Source organism: Anomaloglossus baeobatrachus, chromosome 12, assembly GCF_048569485.1.
Source record: "Anomaloglossus baeobatrachus isolate aAnoBae1 chromosome 12, aAnoBae1.hap1, whole genome shotgun sequence".
NCBI lineage: Eukaryota > Metazoa > Chordata > Amphibia > Anura > Aromobatidae > Anomaloglossus > Anomaloglossus baeobatrachus.
The window spans coordinates 45,826,860-45,850,567 of NC_134364.1; the positions used below are offsets into that span (position 1 = coordinate 45,826,860).

Here is a 23,708-nt window from a genome sequence, read left to right on the forward strand (position 1 = left end):
ATCTACGCGTCATCTGTCACTATTCAATTTCCAAAAAGGCAATTTAGTTAATGAATGACAATGGCTGGAGGTTTCCTTCATTGCTGCTGGAAAAAAAAAAAAGGTCAATGGTGACACGTGAGATAAGGCATCGCCCTCACCTGTTCCAGCATGTCTTTCGGGAGATCCTCCTGCTCATCCATTGTCAAAATCGCACGTTTGATTTCTTCGTTTGACAACTTTAGTCTGCAAGAAAGCAAACATGACATGAACATATTAAGCACTGAGGCTCAGGGAATGCTGGGACTTGTAGTTTTGTAATTAGTTGGGAGAGATGTACATTTTCGTGACCAATGTTCTAAAAGGAAAGAATATGAATTCCATCATGGATTAGACAGGGTTTGATTAACAAGGTCCAATGTGCCATGTGCTGGAGGATCTTGGGGGTCAGAAACTTCTGCAATTTGGGCTAATAAACAGTTAGAATTCTGTATGTTTTTGATCAAACAGTTCCGCCATCACGATACATATCGCACCGTTAATCATCAAAGACAGCAGACAACACTGAGCTTGTGCAGCAGGGATTGATTGAGATTGTGGAGCAGGTTAACACATGTCCCAAAAATGCTTTACTGCTGATCTTATAGACTAGAACATGAGTTCCCTGACTGTTCGAGGGCTGAGCGTGACGGGAAATTTCTTGAAAATTAAGCCCAGTGTATCTCAGAACCACCGATAAAAAAGGTGATCAGGCATGAAATAAGTCGAGCTAATATAAACCCCCCATACACTTTATGGCCGTCTACCCCAAACACGAGCACTCACTCGGCCCAACACTCCGGTATTCCTTTTGGTGACTTATCTATAGAGAACAAAAAGTATCAGCGTCTGATCCTTATCTTCCCCGACAGATGAGGAATCGGGGCCCCCGTACATATTAGAATATCTTCCGATCCTGGAGATATTGGCGACTTTGGCCGACGTCTAATGTGCCTGGCAAGGGAGTCCACCAACATTGCAAACTTATAGACTAGATTTTGGTGGAGACATGCTTCAACCTGATTGAGAAGGATTCAGGCAGTGTTGAAAGCCAAAAGATGGATTTCCAAAATAATAAAAAAAAAAAATTAGATTTTTAGGAGCAAAACAGTGACATGACAAGAATCTGCGTAACTAATCATATGCTAAATAGTTTTAAGTCAAATTTACGTATGAGATAGCCAAGATGGTTGTCTATAAAATTAAGGTAATCTCACGCTCAAAGCTGTAGTGGATGGCGATATATGGAGCCCCAAAATCAGAAACTCAAACCAATGTCACCCTTTTGCTCTTCAGTGTATAATCAGCCCCTTTAAATTACCGCTATGCCTCACCCACCGAATTGTCACCAACCCAGACAGCTGACACTGCTATATGATATTCACATTCCAACAAGTCTATGAATATCTTCCCCTACATGAACTCATATAGAAGAAACTCCCACCCTCCCCAAAATGTTGAAAGGTGTTAATAGTTATGGTGAATAATTAGAGTTTAGAAAAATCTATGGATCAATATGTATAAAGTATCTTCACCAGAACAAGGAGGCTCGTGTATGAGCAGGCATGGGATATGGAGAAATGTTTTGATTCTTGGCAAACCGCTAATAGCTTAAGGATGTTTGTGGAATTAAGGGAGGGCGGTGGAAGACATCGGATCAAAGGGGTCATCACCTAATCACTAAAAACAATTGAGGCTTATTAAATAATCCCTTAGGTGTTTAATTTCCGCCACTAGCATTAGCTCAAGGTTCAGTACGTCAAAATCTGTTTACTTAGGAGGGGGTGCTGAAAGCTCCCAGACTTGCATTGTGGTGGACTCTCCATTGTGTTCATTTAAAAGGAAAATAAAAAGAAAGACCAAATCCTTGAGACTCCTGGTTGTTAAAAATTGATTAATCCACTAATTAAATGGAGTCTGGCAGCACAAAATTAACAGTTCAAACCAAGCACATGCACTCGGTACACCCTTGGATGTGGCCGGGCAGTACAGTGCGCCCTTGGATGTGGCCAGGCAGTACAGTGCGCCCTTGGATGTGGCCAGGCAGTACAGTGCGCCCTTGGATGTGGCCAGGCAGTACAGTGCGCCCTTGGATGTGGCCAGGCAGTACAGTGCGCCCTTGGATGTGGCCAGGCAGTACAGTGCGCCCTTGGATGTGGCCAGGCAATACAGTGCCCCCTTGGATGTGGCCGGGCAGTACAGTGCGCCCTTGGATGTGGCCAGGCAGTACAGTGCGCCCTTGGATGTGGCCAGGCAGTACAGTGCGCCCTTGGATGTGGCCAGGCAGTACAGTGCGCCCTTGGATGTGGCCAGGCAATACAGTGCCCCCCTGGATGTGGCCGGGCAGTACAGTGCGCCCTTGGATGTGGCCAGGCAGTACAGTGCACCCTTGGATGTGGCCAGGCAGTACAGTGCACCCTTGGATGTGGCCAGGCAGTACAGTGCACCCTTGGATGTGGCCAGGCAGTACAGTGCACCGTTGGATGTGGCCAGGCAGTACAGTGCACCCTTGGATGTGGCCAGGCAGTACAGTGCACCCTTGGATGTGGCCAGGCAGTACAGTGCACCCTTGGATGTGGCCAGGCAGTACAGTGTGACCTTGAATATGGCCATGCTGTACAGTGCACCTTCCTACCTGCTTGTTTTTCATCCATCTTCATCTCCACTTCCTTAACTGAGATTCAAAACAAGTAGTTGAGATGGTGCACTGAACGGCTCGGCCAAGACAGGTGTGCACCAAGCGCCTGTGAATGGTTTGAACAGTCATTTTCTGCCAACAGATACATTTTAAATCCCAGAGAGACAAAAGTTTTCCATATGCATTAGCAGGGTAAGTAGACATCAACCCCATCTTTGTACACACCCATATGGGCCAGAGTGGAGAGTCACAAAAAATGGTGAACCTGGACCAACCTTGTAGTATTACATGCTGGACCTTAAAAAGAATGGACGACCATGTACATTTCCTCTGAAGAAATGCTTGGTTGGTTATAGACTTCCCCAGTGACACCAGCTGACCAACACATGTTTGAAGCTGTCTGGGTCCTCCTATTTTATGGAAGGGCTAACCCCTTAAAGTGGCACTTGTATAGTGATCATTCCTGGTGCCCTCCTTATAAAGCATCCTGCTGCCACTGATCACTGGGTACAAGTCAAAGAAGAGCACTGTAGAAATTTGAGGTAAGACTTGATCCCCCTCCACTGCCCCGGAATGGGCTGGTGTTGATGATGTTATCAGTGCTGACCTATTTGGGCAGTGGCATAAGATGGCTTGCCAAAAAATGAAGGCAAAAATTTGTCTCCAAATCCAGTAATAATGTCATTTTGAAAGCATTAATGCCCCTTAAGAATTATTACCACTTTAGTGACAAACTCCACAAAAAAATAAAGTTTCTGCTCTCCTAATCTGAATGACCAAGTCCTGATTCTGCTGCACATACAACAGGCCGGCAGTCACCAGGACGCCGAATTGTTGGAGGCTGGAGAGTTGGAGGTTCATGTGCCACAATACAGCGATGCCATTATGCGGCACTCACCAGGATGCCGAATTGTTGGAGGCTGCAGAGTGGAGGAGATCAGGGAGTCTATGGCTCTCTTCTCTACCACAACCTCCAACTGTATCATTATCATTTTGACGCCAATACACTAAGGCTATGTTCGAATGGGACTCTGTACCGGTGGATTTTGCTGCAGAAAACCTGTGGATTTATCTGGATTTTCTAGATAAATCCGCAGGTTTTAGAGAGTACAGACACTCTCCATCTTATCCTATGGGACATGGGGAGTGCTGTGTCCATGCTGCGGTATTTGCAGCTGTGGAATATGCTGCGGATGTCCCACAGCCGCACGTAACTGCATGTCAATTATTCCTGTGGAAATACCTGTGGATGTCCCACCTCTCCACTTTGGAGATAGAGGGTGGGACCTCCACAGGTAAGTTGCATGAATGTCTGCAGGTTTACCGCAGATATTTCGCTGGAATCCCGCAGCTATGTATAGCTGCGGATCCCGGGGAGCAGCAGGGGTAAACCTGCAGACGTACCTGCGGCTATATCCGCGGGTACATTGTCCCGTGGGCACATAGCCTAAAGGCGGCGCCCGCCTAGAAATTGTGGGTATGTACACTGCATTTTTTGTTCTAGAGATGCCACTAACATTTTTTTTTCACTCCTAAGAATTTTGGAACCAACACTGTGGCCACCAACATGCAATGCCAAAGTATTGGAAGGGAGAAGGGAACATCTTAGACTTGGACAACTCCTAACTTATGATCATATGCACTATTTTTTGGCATGAAAATGGCTGCCCTGAAAGTGCCAATCACTACTTTTTCATGCACACCACAACAAAGATATGATCTGCACATTTTATAAGGCCGCCACAGACCCAGTCCATGTGGATTTAGAAGGATTTATTTAGGAAAGCCGGCAATGCGGATTGTTTAAGTCAACAGTATCATGTTCCATACTCCTACTCTTAATTATTTGTAAGATATAAGCATATTTCAGGTCTCTCTGCTCACACTATAGTAGTTGCCGAAATACTTATATATAGATATATCTATCTCTCTCTCATATATATATCTATATCTATATATATATATATCTATATATATATATATATATATATATATATATATATCTATATACACACACACACACACACACATACATATACACACTCACTGCAAAAAAAATAAAGGGAGCACTTAATCCAAAAAATTGTAGTTTGGTGTTCCCTTAATTTTTTGAGCAATATATATATATATATATATATATATATATATATATATATATATATATATATACACACAGTTAGGTCCAGAAATATTTGGACAGTGACACAAGTTTTGTTATTTTAGCGGTTTACAAAAACATGTTCAGAAATACAATTATATATATAATATGGGCTGAAAGTGCACACTCCCAGCTGCAATATGAGAGTTTTCACATCCAAATCGGAGAAAGGGTTTAGGGATCATAGCTCTGTAATGCATAGCCTCCTCTTTTTCAAGGGACCAAAAGTAATTGGACAAGGGACTCTAAGGGCTGCAATTAACTCTGAAGGCGTCTCCCTCGTTAACCTGTAATCAATGAAGTAGTTAAAAGGTCTGGGGTTGATTACAGGTGTGTGGTTTTGCATTTGGAAGCTGTTGCTGTGACCAAACAACATGCGGTCTAAGGAACTCTCAATTGAGGTGAAGCAGAACATCCTGAGGCTGAAAAAAAAGAAAAAATCCATCAGAGAGATAGCAGACATGCTTGGAGTAGCAAAATCAACAGTCGGGTACATTCTGAGAAAAAAGGAATTGACTGGTGAGCTTGGGAACTCAAAAAGGCCTGGGCGTCCACGGATGACAACAGTGGTGGATGATCGCCGCATACTTTCTTTGGTGAAGAAGAACCCGTTCACAACATCAACTGAAGTCCAGAACACTCTCAGTGAAGTAGGTGTATCTGTCTCTAAGTCAACAGTAAAGAGAAGACTCCATGAAAGTAAATACAAAGGGTTCACATCTAGATGCAAACCATTCATCAATTCCAAAAATAGACAGGCCAGAGTTAAATTTGCTGAAAAACACCTCATGAAGCCAGCTCAGTTCTGGAAAAGTATTCTATGGACAGATGAGACAAAGATCAACCTGTACCAGAATGATGGGAAGAAAAAAGTTTGGAGAAGAAAGGGAACGGCACATGATCCAAGGCACACCACATCCTCTGTAAAACATGGTGGAGGCAATGTGATGGCATGGGCATGCATGGCTTTCAATGGCACTGGGTCACTTGTGTTTATTGATGACATAACAGCAGACAAGACTAGCCGGATGAATTCTGAAGTGTACCGGGATATACTTTCAGCCCAGATTCAGCCAAATGCCGCAAAGTTGATTGGACGGCGCTTCATAGTACAGATGGACAATGACCCCAAGCATACAGCCAAAGCTACCCAGGAGTTCATGAGTGCAAAAAATTGGAACATTCTGCAATGGCCAAGTCAATCACCAGATCTTAACCCAATTGAGCATGCATTTCACTTGCTCAAATCCAGACTTAAGACGGAAAGACCCACAAACAAGCAAGACCTGAAGGCTGCGGCTGTAAAGGCCTGGCAAAGCATTAAGAAGGAGGAAACCCAGCGTTTGGTGATGTCCATGGGTTCCAGACTTAAGGCAGTGATTGCCTCCAAAGGATTCGCAACAAAATATTGAAAATAAAAATATTTTGTTTGGGTTTGGTTTATTTGTCCAATTACTTTTGACCTCCTAAAATGTGGAGTGTTTGTAAAGAAATGTGTACAATTCCTACAATTTCTATCAGATATTTTTGTTCAAACCTTCAAATTAAACGTTACAATCTGCACTTGAATTCTGTTGTAGAGGTTTCATTTCAAATCCAATGTGGTGGCATGCAGAGCCCAACTCGCGAAAACTGTGTCACTGTCCAAATATTTCTGGACCTAAATAAATATATATATATATATATATATATATATATACACACACACATACATACATACATACATATATATATATATATATATTTCATGCACACCCATATATGTGTTGGCCATGTTTATTATGGTTATATTTCTATTTTTAAACCCGAGGACAAGTGGTCACTTGATGTCTGGTTCTTGCAGTCGTGACATCATTCCAAGAAGTCTCAGAAATCAGGGCAACAGGCGGATTAATTCAGGCGGTTACAGAAGTGGTTTACAGGTCATCTCCATCGTAACACACAAACACAAAGCTTTATCTGCATTCCCCATTATACTTGCTGAGATCATGATATGGCCGTAAAGAAAATAAAATAAATGAGCCACTTTAAAGGGAACCTACCACCATAAAAATGCCATTCAATCTGCAGACATGGTATTATAGAGCAGGGGGAGCGGAGAAGATTGATATATACTGTAGATTTGTGAGAAAAGATTCGGTAATAACTTGTGTTTTCACTATTTAATCCTCTGCTCTTTCTGGGGTTTCCAGTCCAGGGGGCGGTGCTAAAAGTGACTGACAGCTGTCTATGTATAAGTGTACACACAGAGGTAGCTGTCAGTCACTTCTAGCACCGCCCACTGGACTGAAAACCCCAGAAAGAGCAGAGGATTAAATTGTGAAAACTTAAGTAATATTACATTTATTCTCACTAAACTATATAAATCAATCTTCTCTGCTCCACCTACTCTATAACATGGCGACTACAGATTGGACATCATTTTCATGGAGATAGGTTTCCTTTAAATGCAAACTTGGTGACCAAATTACACAACTGTATCCCCCTACATAGGCAGGGGCCGTAGAGATCAGATCTTTCTATATGTAGGTGATTTAATTGGAAGTTATATAGTTAAAAGGGATTTTGCAGGCTATGTAAGTGGATGGGATTGTACAGCACTGATATCAGGACAACAGGTGGTCCGCATTTAGTCTTAAGGTGGAGACTATAGAGGTGTCATTAATGTCTATAAAAGAGGGAAAACCCCTTTAAGGTCGATTTCACACATCTGTGTTGATCTTGTGACTATGGAGAGGCCACAGGCCTTCCGCTCTGAAATGAACAGTTATAGCCATATACTTCGAGACAGGGTCACGAGACCTATGGCCGGTCCATACTAAGAGTGTGAAACATGAAAGTGTAACAACAGTACAAATACAAATTATTCTATGGAAACAGGTGACTTAATGATTTGCTCCTTTACCAATGCCAGTTACAGCATATGTTATAGTCCAGAGCTGCATTAATGATACTTAAGAGCTGAAATCTCCAAGCATTCCTTGCTCTAGCGGATACGGACAGAAGAAGGCCCCTGTGCAACGACCGTAAGGCTCTTTACAGTTCAATAACTCATCATAATGCCCAATTCTACTTGCTTTTGGGGGTAGAAATGAGCCCCCTTACCTCTTGGGCCCCAGGTTTCACCAATGATATGTCCGACCCAGATTCCTTACTGTCTCAATCCCTCTATAGTAACTGCTCTGGTGACTTTTACACCAGGTGCCATTGATGTTGGCGGCAAACCGGATGTAAATTTGTAATCTATATGGGGACAGAACGATCAGTATAATGTCTGCCTTGGCCCAATGTATAAGGCTTAAACGAGCACGTATGGACTTGTAGTAGTCAACCACTGATCGTCATGATTAAGCAGATATAGACGTGCCAGTGCCCCATTGTAGAAGAAAGCCATTCCAATAGCAATGACAAATCAGGGACTTGTTAATTAAGCAATTCCTAATATAATGTAGTTGGGTCACACAGGGTGATCCTACACTTTAAGGAGCTTGAGAAATAAAATGAATGTGAAGAGTGAATGTTCCCGGAGTCCATGATTAGATCTACATTCCAGCCTTTGCTGACGTTCAGCCATTACAATAATGTCCGTCAAGCACAACCAAGTGAGATGTGCAGGGAGCAATAAACCTTTCATGACCGTAGATCTGCTTCGCTGTGCCGGCTTTGATTTTCATGGGTGTGGTGTAGAATTAGGAAGAAAAAAAAAAAAACATTTCCCACATCCATCGTCCAGCGTCAGAGTATTTTCCTCTATGTTATTCGGAGTTCATAGTACATCTAGTGACCAGGAAGAAAGTTATAGTTGATTTCCTTAATAAACAAAGTAGTTGGATAAAGAGATCTGAACTGAAGAAAGCCAAGATTATTTTTAGCCTTGGTTCTGCAGAACATCTAAAATAGGATGGATTTTTTTTTTCGTTCCAACAAAGTGGGAGGTTTGGACGATTTTCAATGAAATGAGGAGCACAGGGATCAGGAATGAAAAGTTCTTTCTCCTCCTCTGTATCTTTGGACAGGAGGACACGTTGTGCTGGACACTGCTGCTGCCAGTAACATTGGGTTCCCAGAGATCGTGTCCATGGCACAAAGACACTACTTGACCTACGAACACCACCATAATTCAGGTTTACAAATACAGTTTTGGGGGGTGGGGTGAGGGGGTTGTTAAAAGGTTTAAGATGACTTAAAAGCAGATCCTCCTTGGTTTGGAGGAAGAACTCTACTGTAAAGCCCCCCAGACACATTAGACTAACGTCGGCTGAACTTGCCGATATGGACAGGTTCGGCCAACAGTCTATTGTGTATGGAGGCCTTGGATAGTTGATTGTTGAGGACATTAAGGATCCGGCATGTCCGACTTCGGACTGAGAATCCTTTTGTTTCCCTAAGATAATCTACCGCTAGAGGAATATGACAGCGGATCTCTCAGAACCCTGCGTGAGCTTGACATGCAGGCAATCCTGGGTACGGAGAAATCTGGGGAGATGTTGGTTGAACAATTGTCAAAACCATCATTCGGATGACAGCCAACTAAGCTATATGTGGGGCTTAAGGCTCTGTCCACACTTTAACTCCTGGTGCACAAGTCAAGCTAATCCATTGTCACAGTCGCGTCTCTGCATCTAGAGACTTGTAACAGGATCTGGGCCAGAGTCTCTCTTTGCCATTTGAGACTCCTCACATTAAATGTAATTCCCTTTCCTTTGGTGCTGAAACGGTTAATGTCCATTTTACTTGCCAGCAGTTTCTTGGTGATCACTCCCTTCCCTTATCTCCCAACAGAGGGCGCCGGTTATTCTGAATCTATTCGGAAGCTAGGCCCCAAAGTGGAAGGAGCTGCTGGAGCGCTTTTTGCAGTGAAGCAGTGTAGGCTGCAGTCTTGGTGTCTGAATGAAGCCATGAAGCTGGGCTTTATCCTTTTGTTGTTTCCTTTTGTTGTTTCCCCTTGTCGGTCGTACCTTCCCTTCTTGTTGCATTAGTGCAGTGGTGGGACTAGCTATCCTCACCTTCCAGCTCATTAGTCAGGGCTATTACAGGATCTCTCCGGGCTTCATGTATCCTGACTAGGAGTGAAGCTGCAGGTGAGTGCAGTAGGCTTCCTATCATTCTCTTCCTTAGCACCAGGGACCACCATCGTTTAAGTGTCCCGGTGTACTTGACCCCCTTGTTGCGTGTCTTGCCTCCATGCTGAAACTTCCTCAAGTCTGTGCGTGACATCGATAGGCTTCATACACCCAACAGAGGCCAAAAGAATGTCCCTATTGGCCTTCATTGGGATGGTGTCTGTCAATATACTTTTTATATTTTCCTATATTTATTTTTTTAATCCTTCAACTATGCAAGACATAACGGGCGTTACAGTCATAACAGAAAAATTGGACTACCAATGTACTAAGACAGTCAAAACATCATGACCCCACAACTTACAGGGTTATTATCAACAATAAAAATTATCACCTGATAGATAATTCACAAATCTGTGTGGGTCAGACTTCTGGGACCCCCACATTACCAAGAATAAAGCACTTAATTGTGGGTGTCCCTCCACTCCAATTATTTTCTATGGGAGTGTCGGAAAAAGACAAGCATTATATTTGGCTGTGTTAGGCAGGTCCATAAAGAACAAAAGGAGCAGTTGGCGCATGTGGGCCATCGTTCTACTAAGACGGTGCGCATTGGTTCGTTCTCACAGGATCAAGTAATCACCCATCCTTTGGATAAGTGATAGACTTTTTATAGTTGGGAGGAACAGCTTAAAAGACAGTATAACGTATGGTTACACTCCATTCTCATGTGCTCTTGCAATCAATGGGGGTCTTAGCTACCGTTCTCCACTAATCATACATATATAATCAATTCTATGGATAAATGATAAAGAAAATATCCACCTAGCAAAATTTACGGTTTCCCTTAAATCGGACTTTGATCCAATTTTCTCGGATGTGGAGAACATAGAAAAAATATCTTCTCCATTCTGTCATCCTGTGAAAATCAGGCCAAGTGTGGTCCGATTTTTCCTATAGACCCATTGACTTGCATGGCTGACTGCGATACGATTTACGGAGGCAACTCTGACATGCCACGATGTTTGATCGGATCGCACTAGGACCAAAAATAAGGTTGAATGCTTGGGACCTACTTGGCGAAAACCCCTCCTCTGTATTACCAGCGTATTTCACAACAAAACTGCAGTATTCAGCTGTATAATTAGCATTGTTCAGCTAGGCAAACACAATCACATGCCAATGACCATACGTATGTCTTCTGTGAAGCCCGGCGTCTGATTCCAATATGTTATCACAGAAATAGTTTTCTTGTTGCACACTAAATAGCATACATAGCTGAGCAAGAATGTCTCCCGGCTCATTGTAATCTGCTCATGGCCGAAGATAAGAAGTTGGGGGGTGTGAACTTTATTTCATGCAGAGAGTTTGCATCTGACAACCCAACATTCTGGAATGGGCTCAGCAGCTGGCTCGCCTCATTTCTTTCTACACCCACTTTCTATTACCTCTTACATTTCACCATTCCCAGGGACATTCCTCTTTCTGGAAGACTGTTCAGACCCCAACCAATGGAGACCCCTTCTCAACAAATGGTCATATAGGAGGCTTCTGGGGGTGCCCTTCATAATCATTCTCAACACTGCAAATTTTAACCTATCCAGGAAAAGTTGTGGCCCCACTGACCCGAGGAACGAGCCACCAACATACCCCCACTGACCTCAGGAACGAGCCACCAACATACCCCCACTGACCCCAGGAATGAGCCACCAATCTACCCCTACTGACCCCAGGAACGAGCCACCTACATACCCCCACTGACCCCAGGAACGAGCCAACTACATACCCCCACTGACCCCAGGAACGAGCCCCATACATACCCCCACTGACCCCAGGAACAAGCCTCCTACATACCCCCACTGACCCTCCTACATACCCCCACTGACCCCAGGAACGAACCACCTACATACCCCCACTGACCCCAGGAACGAGCCCCATACATACCCCCACTGACCCCAGGAACAAGCCTCCTACATACCCCCACTGACCCCAGGAACGAACCACCTACATACCCCAACTGACCCCAGGAACGAGCCTCCTACAAACTCCAACTGACCCCAGGAACGAGCCACCTACATACCCCAACTGACCCCAGGAACGAGCCACCTACATACCCCCACTGACCCCAGGAATGAGCCCCATACATACCCCCACTAACCCCAGGAACAAGCCCCATACATACCCCCACTGACCCTAGGAACAAGCCTCCTACATACCCCCACTGACCCTCCTACATACCCCCACTGACCCCAGGAACGAGCCTCCTACATACCTCAACTGACCCCAGGAACGAACCACCTACATACCCCAACTGACCTCAGGAACGAGCCTCCTACATACCCCCACTGACTCCAGGAACTAGCCCCATACATACCCCCACTGCCCCAGGAACGAGCTTCCTACATACCCCAACTGACCCCCAGGAACGAGCTTCCTACATACCCCCACTGACTCCAGGAACTAGCCCCATAGATACCCCCAATGACTCCAGGAACTAGCCCCACACATACCCCCACTGACTACAGGAACTAGCCCCACACATACCCCCACTGACTCCACGAACGAGCCACATACATACCCCCACTGACTCCAGGAACGAGCCTCCTACATACCTCAACTGACCCCAGGAACGAACCACCTACATACCCCAACTGACCTCAGGAACGAGCCTCCTACATACCCCCACTGACTCCAGGAACTACCCCCATACATACCCCCACTGCCCCAGGAACGAGCTTCCTACATACCCCAACTGACCCCCAGGAACGAGCTTCCTACATACCCCCACTGACTCCAGGAACTAGCCCCATACATACCCCCACTGACTCCAGGAACTAGCCCCATAGATACCCCCAATGACTCCAGGAACTAGCCCCACACATACCCCCACTGACTCCAGGAACGAGCCACATACATACCCCCACTGACTCCAGGAACGAGATTCCTACATACACCGTCATAATGTGGTGGAGGTGCGCATGTGACATTTGATTCATTGTGTGTAGGGCTACCAGAGAAAGCAGTGCATGAAGAGATGGTGTGCGTGCGCAGCAATTTCTTTATTCTGGCTAGGCCTTTTAGAGCCTCGGTGTTAAGCACAATACCAAATATTCTGTGCATTGTAATGTCGACAGTAAAGGCCCCATACACATCTCTTCCGACTCTCCCATGAATCTGAAAGTCTAATTTGGATATACGTTCATGTATTTTCAAAGGAAAAAGCAGAGAAAGCCGCTGCCAAATGGTTCTGGTAGTGGCTTTTCTCCGAAATAAAAAAAAAAAACATTGGGTATTAAAATTGAAATTTGCCTTATCTGTCGGGAGAGATTTGGGATGCCCCATACACATTAGACAGTTTAATGAACATAGGGGAACTTAACCTTTTAAAAAAACAAACTTGTAGATACATAATTAAACAAAAGTCAACTACCATAAGCGATAAAGTTGTCCATAGTGTTGGTCAGTCTACAGAAGAAGGGAATTTTGTTTACTTACCGTAAATTCCTTTTCTTCTAGCTCCAATTGGGAGACCCAGACAATTGGGTGTATAGCTATTGCCTCTGGAGGCCACACAAAGTATTACACTTAAAAGTGTAAGGCCCCTCCCCTTCTGGCTATACACCCCCAGTGGGATCACTGGCTCACCAGTTTTAGTGCCAAAGCAAGAAGGAGGAAAGCCAATAACTGGTTTAAAGACCAATTCAATCCGAGGAAACATCGGAGAACTGAACCATACCACATGAACAACATGTGTACCCGAAAAAACAGAAAAACCCCGAGAAAACAGGGCGGGTGCTGGGTCTCCCAATTGGAGCTAGAAGAAAAGGAATTTACGGTAAGTAAACAAAATTCCCTTCTTCTTTGTCGCTCCATTGGGAGACCCAGACAATTGGGATGTCCAAAAGCAATCCCTGGGTGGGTAAAAGAATACCTCATGATAGGGCCGTCAAACGGCCCTCTCCTACAGGTGGCCAACCGCCGCCTGAATGACTTATCTACCTAGGCTGGCGTCTGCCGAAGCGTAGGTATGCATCTGATAATGCTTGGTAAAAGTAAGTAGACTCGACCAGGTGGGTGCCTGACACACCTGCTGAGCCGTAGCCTGGTGCCGTAATGCCCAGGATGCACCCACGGCTCTGGTAGAATGGGCCTTCGGCCTTGAGAGAACCAGAAGCCCAGTAGAACTGTAGGTTTCAAGAATTGGTTCCTCGAGCCCCCGAGCAAGGGTGGATCTGGAGCTTGCGACTGTTTACGCCGACCAGCGACAAAGAGTGCATCCGGGTGGCGCAGGAGCGCCATGCGGGAAGTAGAACCTGAGTGCTCTCACCAGAACCAACAGATGCAAATCTTTCTGAAATTGATGGACTGGACGAGGACACAAAGAAGGTGAGGTGATATCCTGATTGATATGAAAATGGGATACCACCTTAGGGAGAAATTCCGGAACCGGACGCAGAACTACCCCGTCCTGGTGAAGGACCAGGAAGGGAGTTTGTATGAGAGCGTTGCTAGCTCGGAAACTCTCCTAAGAGACGAGACCGTTACTAGAAGGCCACTTCCCGTGAAAAACGGGAAGGGAGACATCCTTCAAAGGCTCGAAAGGCGGCATCTGGAGAGCAATTAGAACCTTGTTCAGATCTCAGGGCTCTAACGGCCGCTTGTACGGAGTGCTGAGAAGACAAACTCCCCGTAGGAACGTGCGTACCTGAGGAAGTCGTCGTTCTGAAAAAATACAGATAGCGCTGAGACTTGTCCCTAAAGGGAACTGAGCGACAACCCATTTTCCTACCTAGATTGCAGGAAGGAAGGAAACATAGACGATGCAACCGGCCAGGGAGAAACACCCTGCGCCGAGCACCGAGATAAGAACATCTTCCACGTCCTGTGGTCAATCTTGGCGGACGTTGGTATGCTAGCCTGTCTCATGGTGGCAACCACGTCCTGAGGTAATCCTGACGACACTAGGTTCCAGGACTCAATGCCACACCATCCGGTTGAGGGCCGTAGAATCCAAATGGAAGAATGGCCCTTGAGACAGCCAGTCTGATTGGTCTGGTAGTGCCCCCGGTTAGCCTACCGTGAGGCACCACAGAACCGAGTACCACAACATCCTCGGCCAATTTGTAGCGACGAGGATGGCGCGGCCGCAGTCGGTCTTGATCTAGCGCAGTACTCTGGGCAACAATGCCAGAGGTGGCACCTAAGGTAGCTGGAACTGCGACCAATGCTGAACTAAGGCGTTTGCCGCCAGAGCTCGATGATTGTGAAACCGTGCCATGAAGCTGGCACATTGTTGTTGTGCCGTGACGCCATTAGATCGACGTCCGGCCTCTGTCAGCGGCGCCAGATCTCCTGAAACCCGTCCGGGTGAGGAGACCATACTCTTTCGGCCACACCTCAGCGACTTAGGAAGTCAGCTTCCTAGTTTCCACACTTGGGATGTGAATTGTGGATATGGTGGATGCCGTGTCTTCCACCCACATCAGAACCTGCCGGACTTCCTGGAAGGCTTGCCGGTTGCGCGTTCTTCCTTGGTGGTTGATGTATGCCACCGCTGTGGAGCTGTCCGACTGAAGTCGGATATGCTTGCTTTCCAGCCGCTGTTGGAAGGATTGTAGGGCAAGATACACTGCTCTGTGTTCAAGAACATTGATCTGAAGAGTGGACTCTTGCTGAGTCCACGTACCCTGAGCGCTGTAGTGGAGAAAAACTGCTCCCCACCCTGATAGACTCGCGTCTGTCGTAACTATCGCCCAGGACGGGGATAGGAAGGACCTTCTTTTTGACCAAGAGGTGAGAAGAAGCCACCACCGTAGAGATTCCTTGGCCGCCTGAGAAGAACGACGACTCTGTTGAGGGACGTCGACTCCTCGTCCCATTGGCGGAGAATGTCCCATTGTAGTGGACGCAGTAAAACTGCGCGAAAGGAACTGCCTCCATTGCTACCATCTTACGTAGGAAGTGCATGAGGCGTGTCAATGTGTGCGACTGGTTCTTAAAGAAGAGCTTGCAGCCCGTAGTGAATGCTGTTTGTCTAGCGGCAGCTTCACTATCGCTGAGAGAGTAAGAAACTCTATGCCTAGATATGTTATCGATAGGGTCGGGGTCGGATCTGACTTTAAAAAGTTGATGATCCACCCAAAACTCTAGAGAGTCTCCAGCGCAACGTTCGGGCAGTGTTGGCATGTTTCCTAAGAGAGTGCCTTGACAAGTAGATCGTCTAAATACGGGACCACAGAGTGACCCTGAGAGTGCAGGACTGTGACTACTGCTGCCCTGACCTTGGCGAAGACCAGTTGGACTGTCGCTAGCCGGAAGGTAGAGCTACGAACAGAGGGTGTTCGTCTCCTATAACGAAGCGTAGAAACGCTAGTGCTCTGGATCAATCGGCACGTGTGGATAAGCATCCTTGATGCCTAATGATGCTAGGAAATATCCTTGGGACCTTGAGGCGATGACATGGCGGAGGGATTCCATCCGGAACCGCCTGGTGTCCACGAGCTTGCTGAGCATTTTTAGATCCAGAACGGGACGGAACGGCCCGTTGTTATAGGTACCGCAAAGAATTTGGGGTAAAAACCGTGACCTTGTTCCTGAAGAGGAACGGGGGTCATCACTCTTTCTGCCTATAGAGTGCACCCTGTTTGCAGAAGAGCAGCGGCCCGGCCGGGAGGTGGAGAAATTCTGAAGAATCGAGTTGGAGGACGAGAAGTGAGCTCTATCCTGTACCCGTGAGACAGAATGTCTCACACTCAATGGTCATTGACCTATGGCAGCTAAATATCGCCAAGGCGGGAGAGCCTGCTACCGACCGAGGCCGCAAGTCATGAGGAAGCCGCCTTGGAAGCGGGTTTTCCGACTGTCGCTTTTTTGGGCGAGACTGAGCCCGCTAAGAATCTTAGCTCCTCTGATCCTTTTGAGTCCACCTTGGACGAGGAAAAATGGGACCTGCCCGAGCCTCGAAAAGGCCGAAAACCCCGACTGCCTCTTGCTCTGTTGGGGTTTGTTGTGTCCGGGCTGAGGAAAGGATGAATCCTTACCCCTGGACTGTTTGATGGTTACATCCAACGCTCACCAAACAGTCGGTCAGCAGAAAAAGGCAACTGGTTAGGCAACCTTTTTTGGAAGCAGAATCTGCCTTCCATTCACTTAACGAGCAGACCAGGCTCTGCTTAAAAACACGGAGTAGCGGAGACTACCGCCGCACGGTTCGCAGAGTCCAGGACAACCTGAATCGCGTAAGAAACAAATGCAGACATTTGAGAGGTTAAGGATGCCACCTGCGGCACAGATGTACGTGTAACCGTGTCAATCTGTGTAAGACAAGCTGAAATAGCTTGGAGTGCCCCAAGGGAGAGAATGCCGGAGCCAACGGTGCGCCGACAGCCTCATAGATGGCTTTCGACCAGAGATCCATCTGTCTGTCAGTGGCATCTTTGAGTTTGCAGTTCCATCTCCCACTGCAACTATGGATCTAGCTACAAGCCTGGAGATTGGAGGATGTCGCTCGGGACATTGGGTCCAGTCCTTGACCAAGTCAGGGGACAGGGATAGCGTGTATCCTAAGCCGTTTGGAGAAGCGCATATCTGGATAAGCGTGGTGTTCCTGGACTGCCTCTCTGAAGGCAGAGTGGTCCAGAAAAATACGTGAAGCTGACTCCTCCACTGGAGGAGTTGTGAGAAATAACCCACATTCTATAGATGGACGCTATAAGATTATTTACTATGGCGTCACAATCAGGTGTATCCAGATTGAGAGCGGTCTCAGGATCAGAATCCTGAGCCGCTACTTCCGCCTCATTACACAGCGAGTCCTTCTGTTAGGACCCTGATGAAACCGAGGCCGCTCATAGCGAGCCCACTTAGGCTGTCTGGGACTGACGTCCGTGCAGAGCCGTGACTCTGGGATGCGTGTGACATTCCCGGAGCTGCTAGTTATTCACACTGAGGGGGGCCATGGATCAATGATTCAACAGTGCCCATATTGTGAGAGACATGTCCGGACTGCTAGGCTTCTAGTATCATAGCCATAGTCTCAGAAAAACTGTCAGTAAATACTGCAGACACCGTCCTCATCCCCTGGCCATTAGTGCATACAATGGGAGTCTATGTACCTGCCGGCCGTATAGCCGTACATGCTGTACCAGCTGTATAGAAAAACATGTGGTTCTGCACCTTTGTTTTACACAGAGAATATGCTGATAACTCCTCCGCATAATCCAGGAGGGTATATACAACGTGCGACCAAACAGTGCAATGTATATAGTACAAGCATATCTATAAGTGCACTTCTGCACTAGTGGGGTTAGCACCACAGGTGCTGCTTAACGCCTGTTACAGCGATTGTGTGACTATCAGAATGCCAGGGTCTTCCACACTTGTCTCTGTATCGTACAGAAACTGACACTAATGGCTGCCGGTGTCCTTGTAGAGAAGGAAGCCGTGGGCGTGCCTGAGAAAGTGCGGGAATCCGGATTCACAGTGCACACAGTGAGAGGGGTGGAGTATGCAAAACATACTCCAGCTCTCAGCTCTGCTGTATGCAGCGTCACGCCCCTACCCTGACTGTCAGGGCTGTGGGCGGTAACGAAGGGAGACTAGGCCCAGAAGCCGGGGACTCGAGTTAACAGCGCGGCCGCCGTAAAAGCGCGGGCCGCGCTGAAGTCCCCGGCGCACCACAAGTGCCAGCCGCGCCGCAGTCCCAGCGGCCGGCGCGACCGCCCTAGAAGTGGCCAGCGTCCCGCCCCTCTCCTGACTGGCAGGTGTGGGGGCGGGAACGAACTAAAGCAGGCCGCAAAAGCCGGGGACTCGAGTTATCAGCGCGGCCGCCGTAAAAGCGCGGGCCGCGCTGAAGTCCCCGGCGCACTACAAGTGCCAGCCGCGCCGCTGTTCCAGCGGCCGGTGCGCCCGAGTCCTAGACGTGGGCAGCGTCCCGCCCCTCTCCTGACTGGCAGGTCTGGGGGCGGGAACGAACGGAAGCAGGCCGCAAAAGCCGGGGACTGTAGTTATCAGCGCGGCCGCCGTAAAAGCGCAGGCCGCGCTGAAGTCCCCGGCGCACTACAAGTGCCAGCCGTGCCGCAGTCCCAGCGGCCGGCGCGGCCGAGTCCCATAAGTGTGCCTGCTTCAGCTAAGCTGAATGAGGCTATGGCACAGGCGCCGCAGCGCTGATGTCCCCCGGCGCACTACAACACCCAGCATGCTGCGGTGTGAGCGCCCAATGCACGGGGACACAGAGTACCTTGAGGAAGCAGGGCCATGTCCCTGATGTACTCCGCTCCATCCAGCATCTTCTCCAGGGGCTGTAGATGGAGCACGGTCTCAGTGCCTGGAGACCGGTAAATCCCACTTCACCCAGAGCCCTGTAAAAAGGGATGGGGAAGGAATCAGCATGTGGGCTCCTGCCGCCGTACCCGCAATGGGTACCTCAACCTTACAAACACCTCCGACATACAGTGGGGTGAGAAGGGAGCATGCTGGGGACACTATATGTGTCCTCTTTTCTTCCATCCGACATAGTCAGCAGCTGCTGCTGACTAAAAAGTGGAGCTATGCGTGGATGTGTTGCCTCCTTCGCACAAAGCACAAAACTGGTGAGCCAGTGATCCCACTGGGGGTGTATAGCCAGAAGGGGAGGGGCCTTACACTTTTAAGTGTAATACTTTGTGTGGCCTCCAGAGGCAATAGCTATACACCCAATTGTCTGGGTCTCCCAATGGAGCGACAAAGAAAACAATCTTGTGAACACCGGTATAAATTTCTTCCTGATTGTATAGAGTGAGGTTTACCAAACATGTTCACCAAACAACACCCATCAGTCAACTGGCTGCAGAAGGAGCCTCTCCCCACTCTTAAAGCTATAGCAAAGAACTGGGACACATAGAATTTAAAAATTATTCTCACTGTTTTAATTAAAAAAGGAGACAAGATGGATCAGAGTAGTGTAGAAAATTAAACTGATTATTGTTGGGACTTTTTGGGGGGTGTATTTCTATATTTTCTGCTCTTTTTATCGCCTGCATGTTGTGCAATTAGCGAGGAAGGACAGAAATATAAAGAGGTTTCTAAAATAAAGCCAAATCATGAGCAGGTCTGAACCTTGGTGAGATTATAGCGACTTTTGTGGCAGGATCTTTTAATTTGCTAATGATTTTAACGGAATAACACTGAGGAAAAAGTCCAATTTCTGTGCCAATGATCATTTTGCTATATTTCTCAAGTAATTGGAGGGGGGAGGGGAGGAATCTCAAAAACTCTCTCACTGCTGTTAAATGTACAATATTCCATACAATACACTACATTTTATCTAACTGATAGGCTATGATTACTATCTGCTTACACCAGCCCAAATCGGAGTCATTGTATCGTCTTGGCCAAATAGGGGAATAATTAATGTTCTGAGGAGGTCATCCAAACTTCTGGAATGGCTTTCTACAGGAATGTCTGAAGACATTGTTTCCAATTATCGTCATCTCCGAATCTTAGTTCAGATACCTCCCACGATTTCTGTAATCTTTCTGTTTTATAGTCACATACCTGGAGAGAAGAATATTACAGTTCTGCGCCCGCCTGCCATCTATCACAGAAAGCTCCTTCACCTTCTTGGAGCCGAGCGTACCCTCGTTGGAATCTGTCTCTTTCTAAAAAAAAAAATAAAATAAAATCAATAAAAAAAAAAAATCACAAATAAAGCAACAGGGTTAAATTGTAATTGTATTGACTGGTACGTGCTACATAGTGCATAAAAAGACCACTAATCCAAAAATATGCATACTTCAATATTATGGTAGAAATACTGTGCAAAATATTTATAATGAAACAGGAGGATGCATAGACAATAGTAATTTCAGAATAACTAGTTAAGAATATTATCAGGAAGGCTTAATTGGACTACTAGCACGTAAAGGACAAATGCGTTGAGTTTTATCCAATCCAGGCAGTGCTGTAGATATCAATACTACCGTGTTTCCCCGATAGTAAGACACCCCCGATAGTAAGACGTAGTGGGGGTTTTGGGGGGGGTCGGCTAATGTAAGACGTACCCCGAAAGTAAGACGTAGTAAAAATGTATTTATTTATTTTTTTTCTTCTTTACAGTACAGTTACAGCGGCCGAGCGCTCAGCTGAGCGCCCTGACATGCTGGCGGCCGAGCGCTCAGCTGAGAGCCCTGACATGCCGGCGTCCGAGCGCTCAGCTGAACGCCCTGACATGCCGGCGGCCGAGCGCTCAGCTGAGAGCCCTGACATGCCGGCGGCCGAGCGCTCAGCTGAGCGCCCTAACATGCCGGCGGCCGAGCGCTCAGCTGAACGCCCTGACATGCCGGCGGCCGAGCGCTCAGCTGAACGCCCTGACATGCCGGCACATGTTGAAATGTTGCAGTAATGTTGTCCGTGGTCCATCAGGACCATGGACAACACACAAAATCACGCAGCCTCAGTGCCCTCATGTGCAGCCGCTGGTGGTTAAGTTTCCTTAACTTGCGGTACACTTAGGGCGCAATCGCGGCAAGTCCCCATACGGTACATTGCATGGAGACTCGCTGCGATTGCTGTGGGATTTTTTTCCAATATAAGACTTATCCCGAAAGTAAGACATAGTGGCACTTTTGGGGGTAAAAAGAATGTAAGACATGGTCTTACTTTCGGGGAAACACGGTAACAAAATTGGGTTCAAGTCTGAAATTATAAGAAAGCGAATCATAAAAATAGATTTCAGAATAGACATTGGTGACCCAAGTGGCCAAGGTCAGATTGGTAGAAGATCAACCAAATCACTATAAGGAAGTAGTAGCGGTAATAACTGCTCCTTTTTACCTTTCTTCAGAGGCTGTACTGCCCGATATAGTCTGTTACTGACCATGAACTCAACTTTTTTGCTTTGATTGCCAACCATGTGCTAAACCCTAGTGGCATTGATCGGACTTCTACTAATTGGGACATCGGTGCCATCAATTAGCAATGTATCTTCAACAATAGAACACCTTTTGGGAAAATCCCCTTAAAAAAAATTGTAAGAAAATGAAAAGTGACACTCATAGTTTGAGGACTTTATATTTTGGGTTTAGTGGTCATAAACCATAAACTGTTAGACTTAATAAATTAATTTCTTCCAGATATTGTAAATGTTAGAAATGTCGGTTATTTTCACTCCAAACCCCCCAAAAATTAGTTATATAGTAAATATTTAGGGCTTAAAGTTTTTGTTTCTTTTTCTTTAATATTTGGATTTCGGAGTATGGTGCAGGTATGACTTCAGTAGTGTCCAAGCAGCTTACTAGCTTCACGCAGTAAAATGTTCACAGTTTCTGAGTTTGTGGTTTGGGTTTCAGTGGGAATCGGCCCGCTCCCCCAATGCACTGGCGGAAATCGGCCCAACCCCAATGCACTGGTGGGAATCGACCAGATACCAATGCACTGGCGGGAATCAGCCTGCCCACAATACACTGGTGGGAATCGCCCTGTCCCCAATGAACTGGTGGGAATCGGCCCGACCCCAATGCACTGGTGGGAAATCGGCCTGGCAACAATGAACTTGCAGGAATCAGCCTATCCCCAATGACCTGGCGGGAATCTGCCTGTCCCCAATGAATTGGTGGGAATCGCCCCGCCCCCAATGCACTGGTGGGAATCAGCCTGTCCCCAATGAACTGGCAGGAATCGGCCTGTCCCCAATGCACTGGTGGGAATCAGCCTGCCCATAATGCATTGGCGGAAATCAGCCTGCCCACAATGCCCTGGCGGGAATCAGCCTGTCCCCAATGCACTGGCGGGAATCAGCCTGCCCCCAATGCACTGGCAGGAATCAGCCTGTCCCCAATGAACTGGTGGGAATTTACCTGTCCTCAATGCACTGGCGGGAATCAGCCTGCCCCCAATGAACTGGTGGGAATTTACCCGTCCCCAATGCACTGGCGGGAATCGGCCCAACCCCAATGCACTGGCGGGAATCGGCCTGTCCCCAATGAACTGGTGGGAATCGCACTGCCCACAATCCACTGGCGGGAATTGGCCTGTCCCCAATGAACTGGCGGGATCGGCCTGTCCCCAATGAACTGGCGGGAATCGGCCTGCCCACAATGCACTGGCGGGAATCGGCCTGTCCCCAATCCACTGGCGGGAATCGGCCTGTCCCCAATGAACTGGCGGGAATCGGCCTGTCCACAATGAACTGGCGGGAATTGCACTGCCCACAATCCACTGGCGGGAATCGGCCTGTGCCCAATGAACTGGCGGGAATCGCACTGCCCACAATCCACTGGCGGGAATCGGCCTGTCCCCAATGAACTGGTGGGAATTGGTCCATTCCCAATGCACTGGCGGGAATCGGCCTGCCCACAATGCACTGGCGGGAATCGGTCTGTCCCCATTGAACTGGTGGGAATTGGCCCATCTCCAATGAACTGGCGGGAAATAGCCCACCCTCAATGAACTGGCGGGAATCAGCCCAACCCCAATGCACTTGCAGCCTGATTTACATAAACATTTTGTTCAGCGGTTGAACATCCATTTGCAGCCAGGAATAAATCTTTAAAACTTGTCTTTTACTAACCCTACCAGTAAAAGGTATTCCTTAGCAACCTTAAAGCTCCTGGCAAGTTCCTATTAACTAGAAGTAATAGATGCAAAGCCCCGACCTTAAGGGTCCCCAATAATTCTAGCTATGGCGCTGCAGCATAGGTTGGAATTATGTTGTTTATTTCGGATGATGATAGAAATTAATTGCAGACACCACTGGAGCCCGCACCCCTGTCAGACGACTGAGCGAGTCACACCAAGAAAAAGAAACAAAAAGATTACTATGTGAGTGCAAAGTAAAATATTAGACTTGTTAAAA

At 47.1% G+C, this 23,708-nt stretch overlaps 1 protein-coding gene across 6 annotated transcripts in view; it reads right to left on the reverse strand.

The window, feature by feature from the left end:
* Window positions 1-23,708, reverse strand: part of DAAM1 (dishevelled associated activator of morphogenesis 1) — a 317,520-nt gene that overhangs the window by 54,368 nt on the left and 239,444 nt on the right. For all 6 annotated transcript variants that reach the window (XM_075330205.1, XM_075330206.1, XM_075330203.1 and 3 more), the window contains 2 exons: window positions 20,411-20,514; window positions 141-225 (listed from right to left, as the gene is read on the reverse strand). In XM_075330205.1, coding sequence (XP_075186320.1) covers window positions 141-225; window positions 20,411-20,514 — 189 coding nt within the window. The remainder of the gene's footprint in view (window positions 1-140; window positions 226-20,410; window positions 20,515-23,708) is intronic.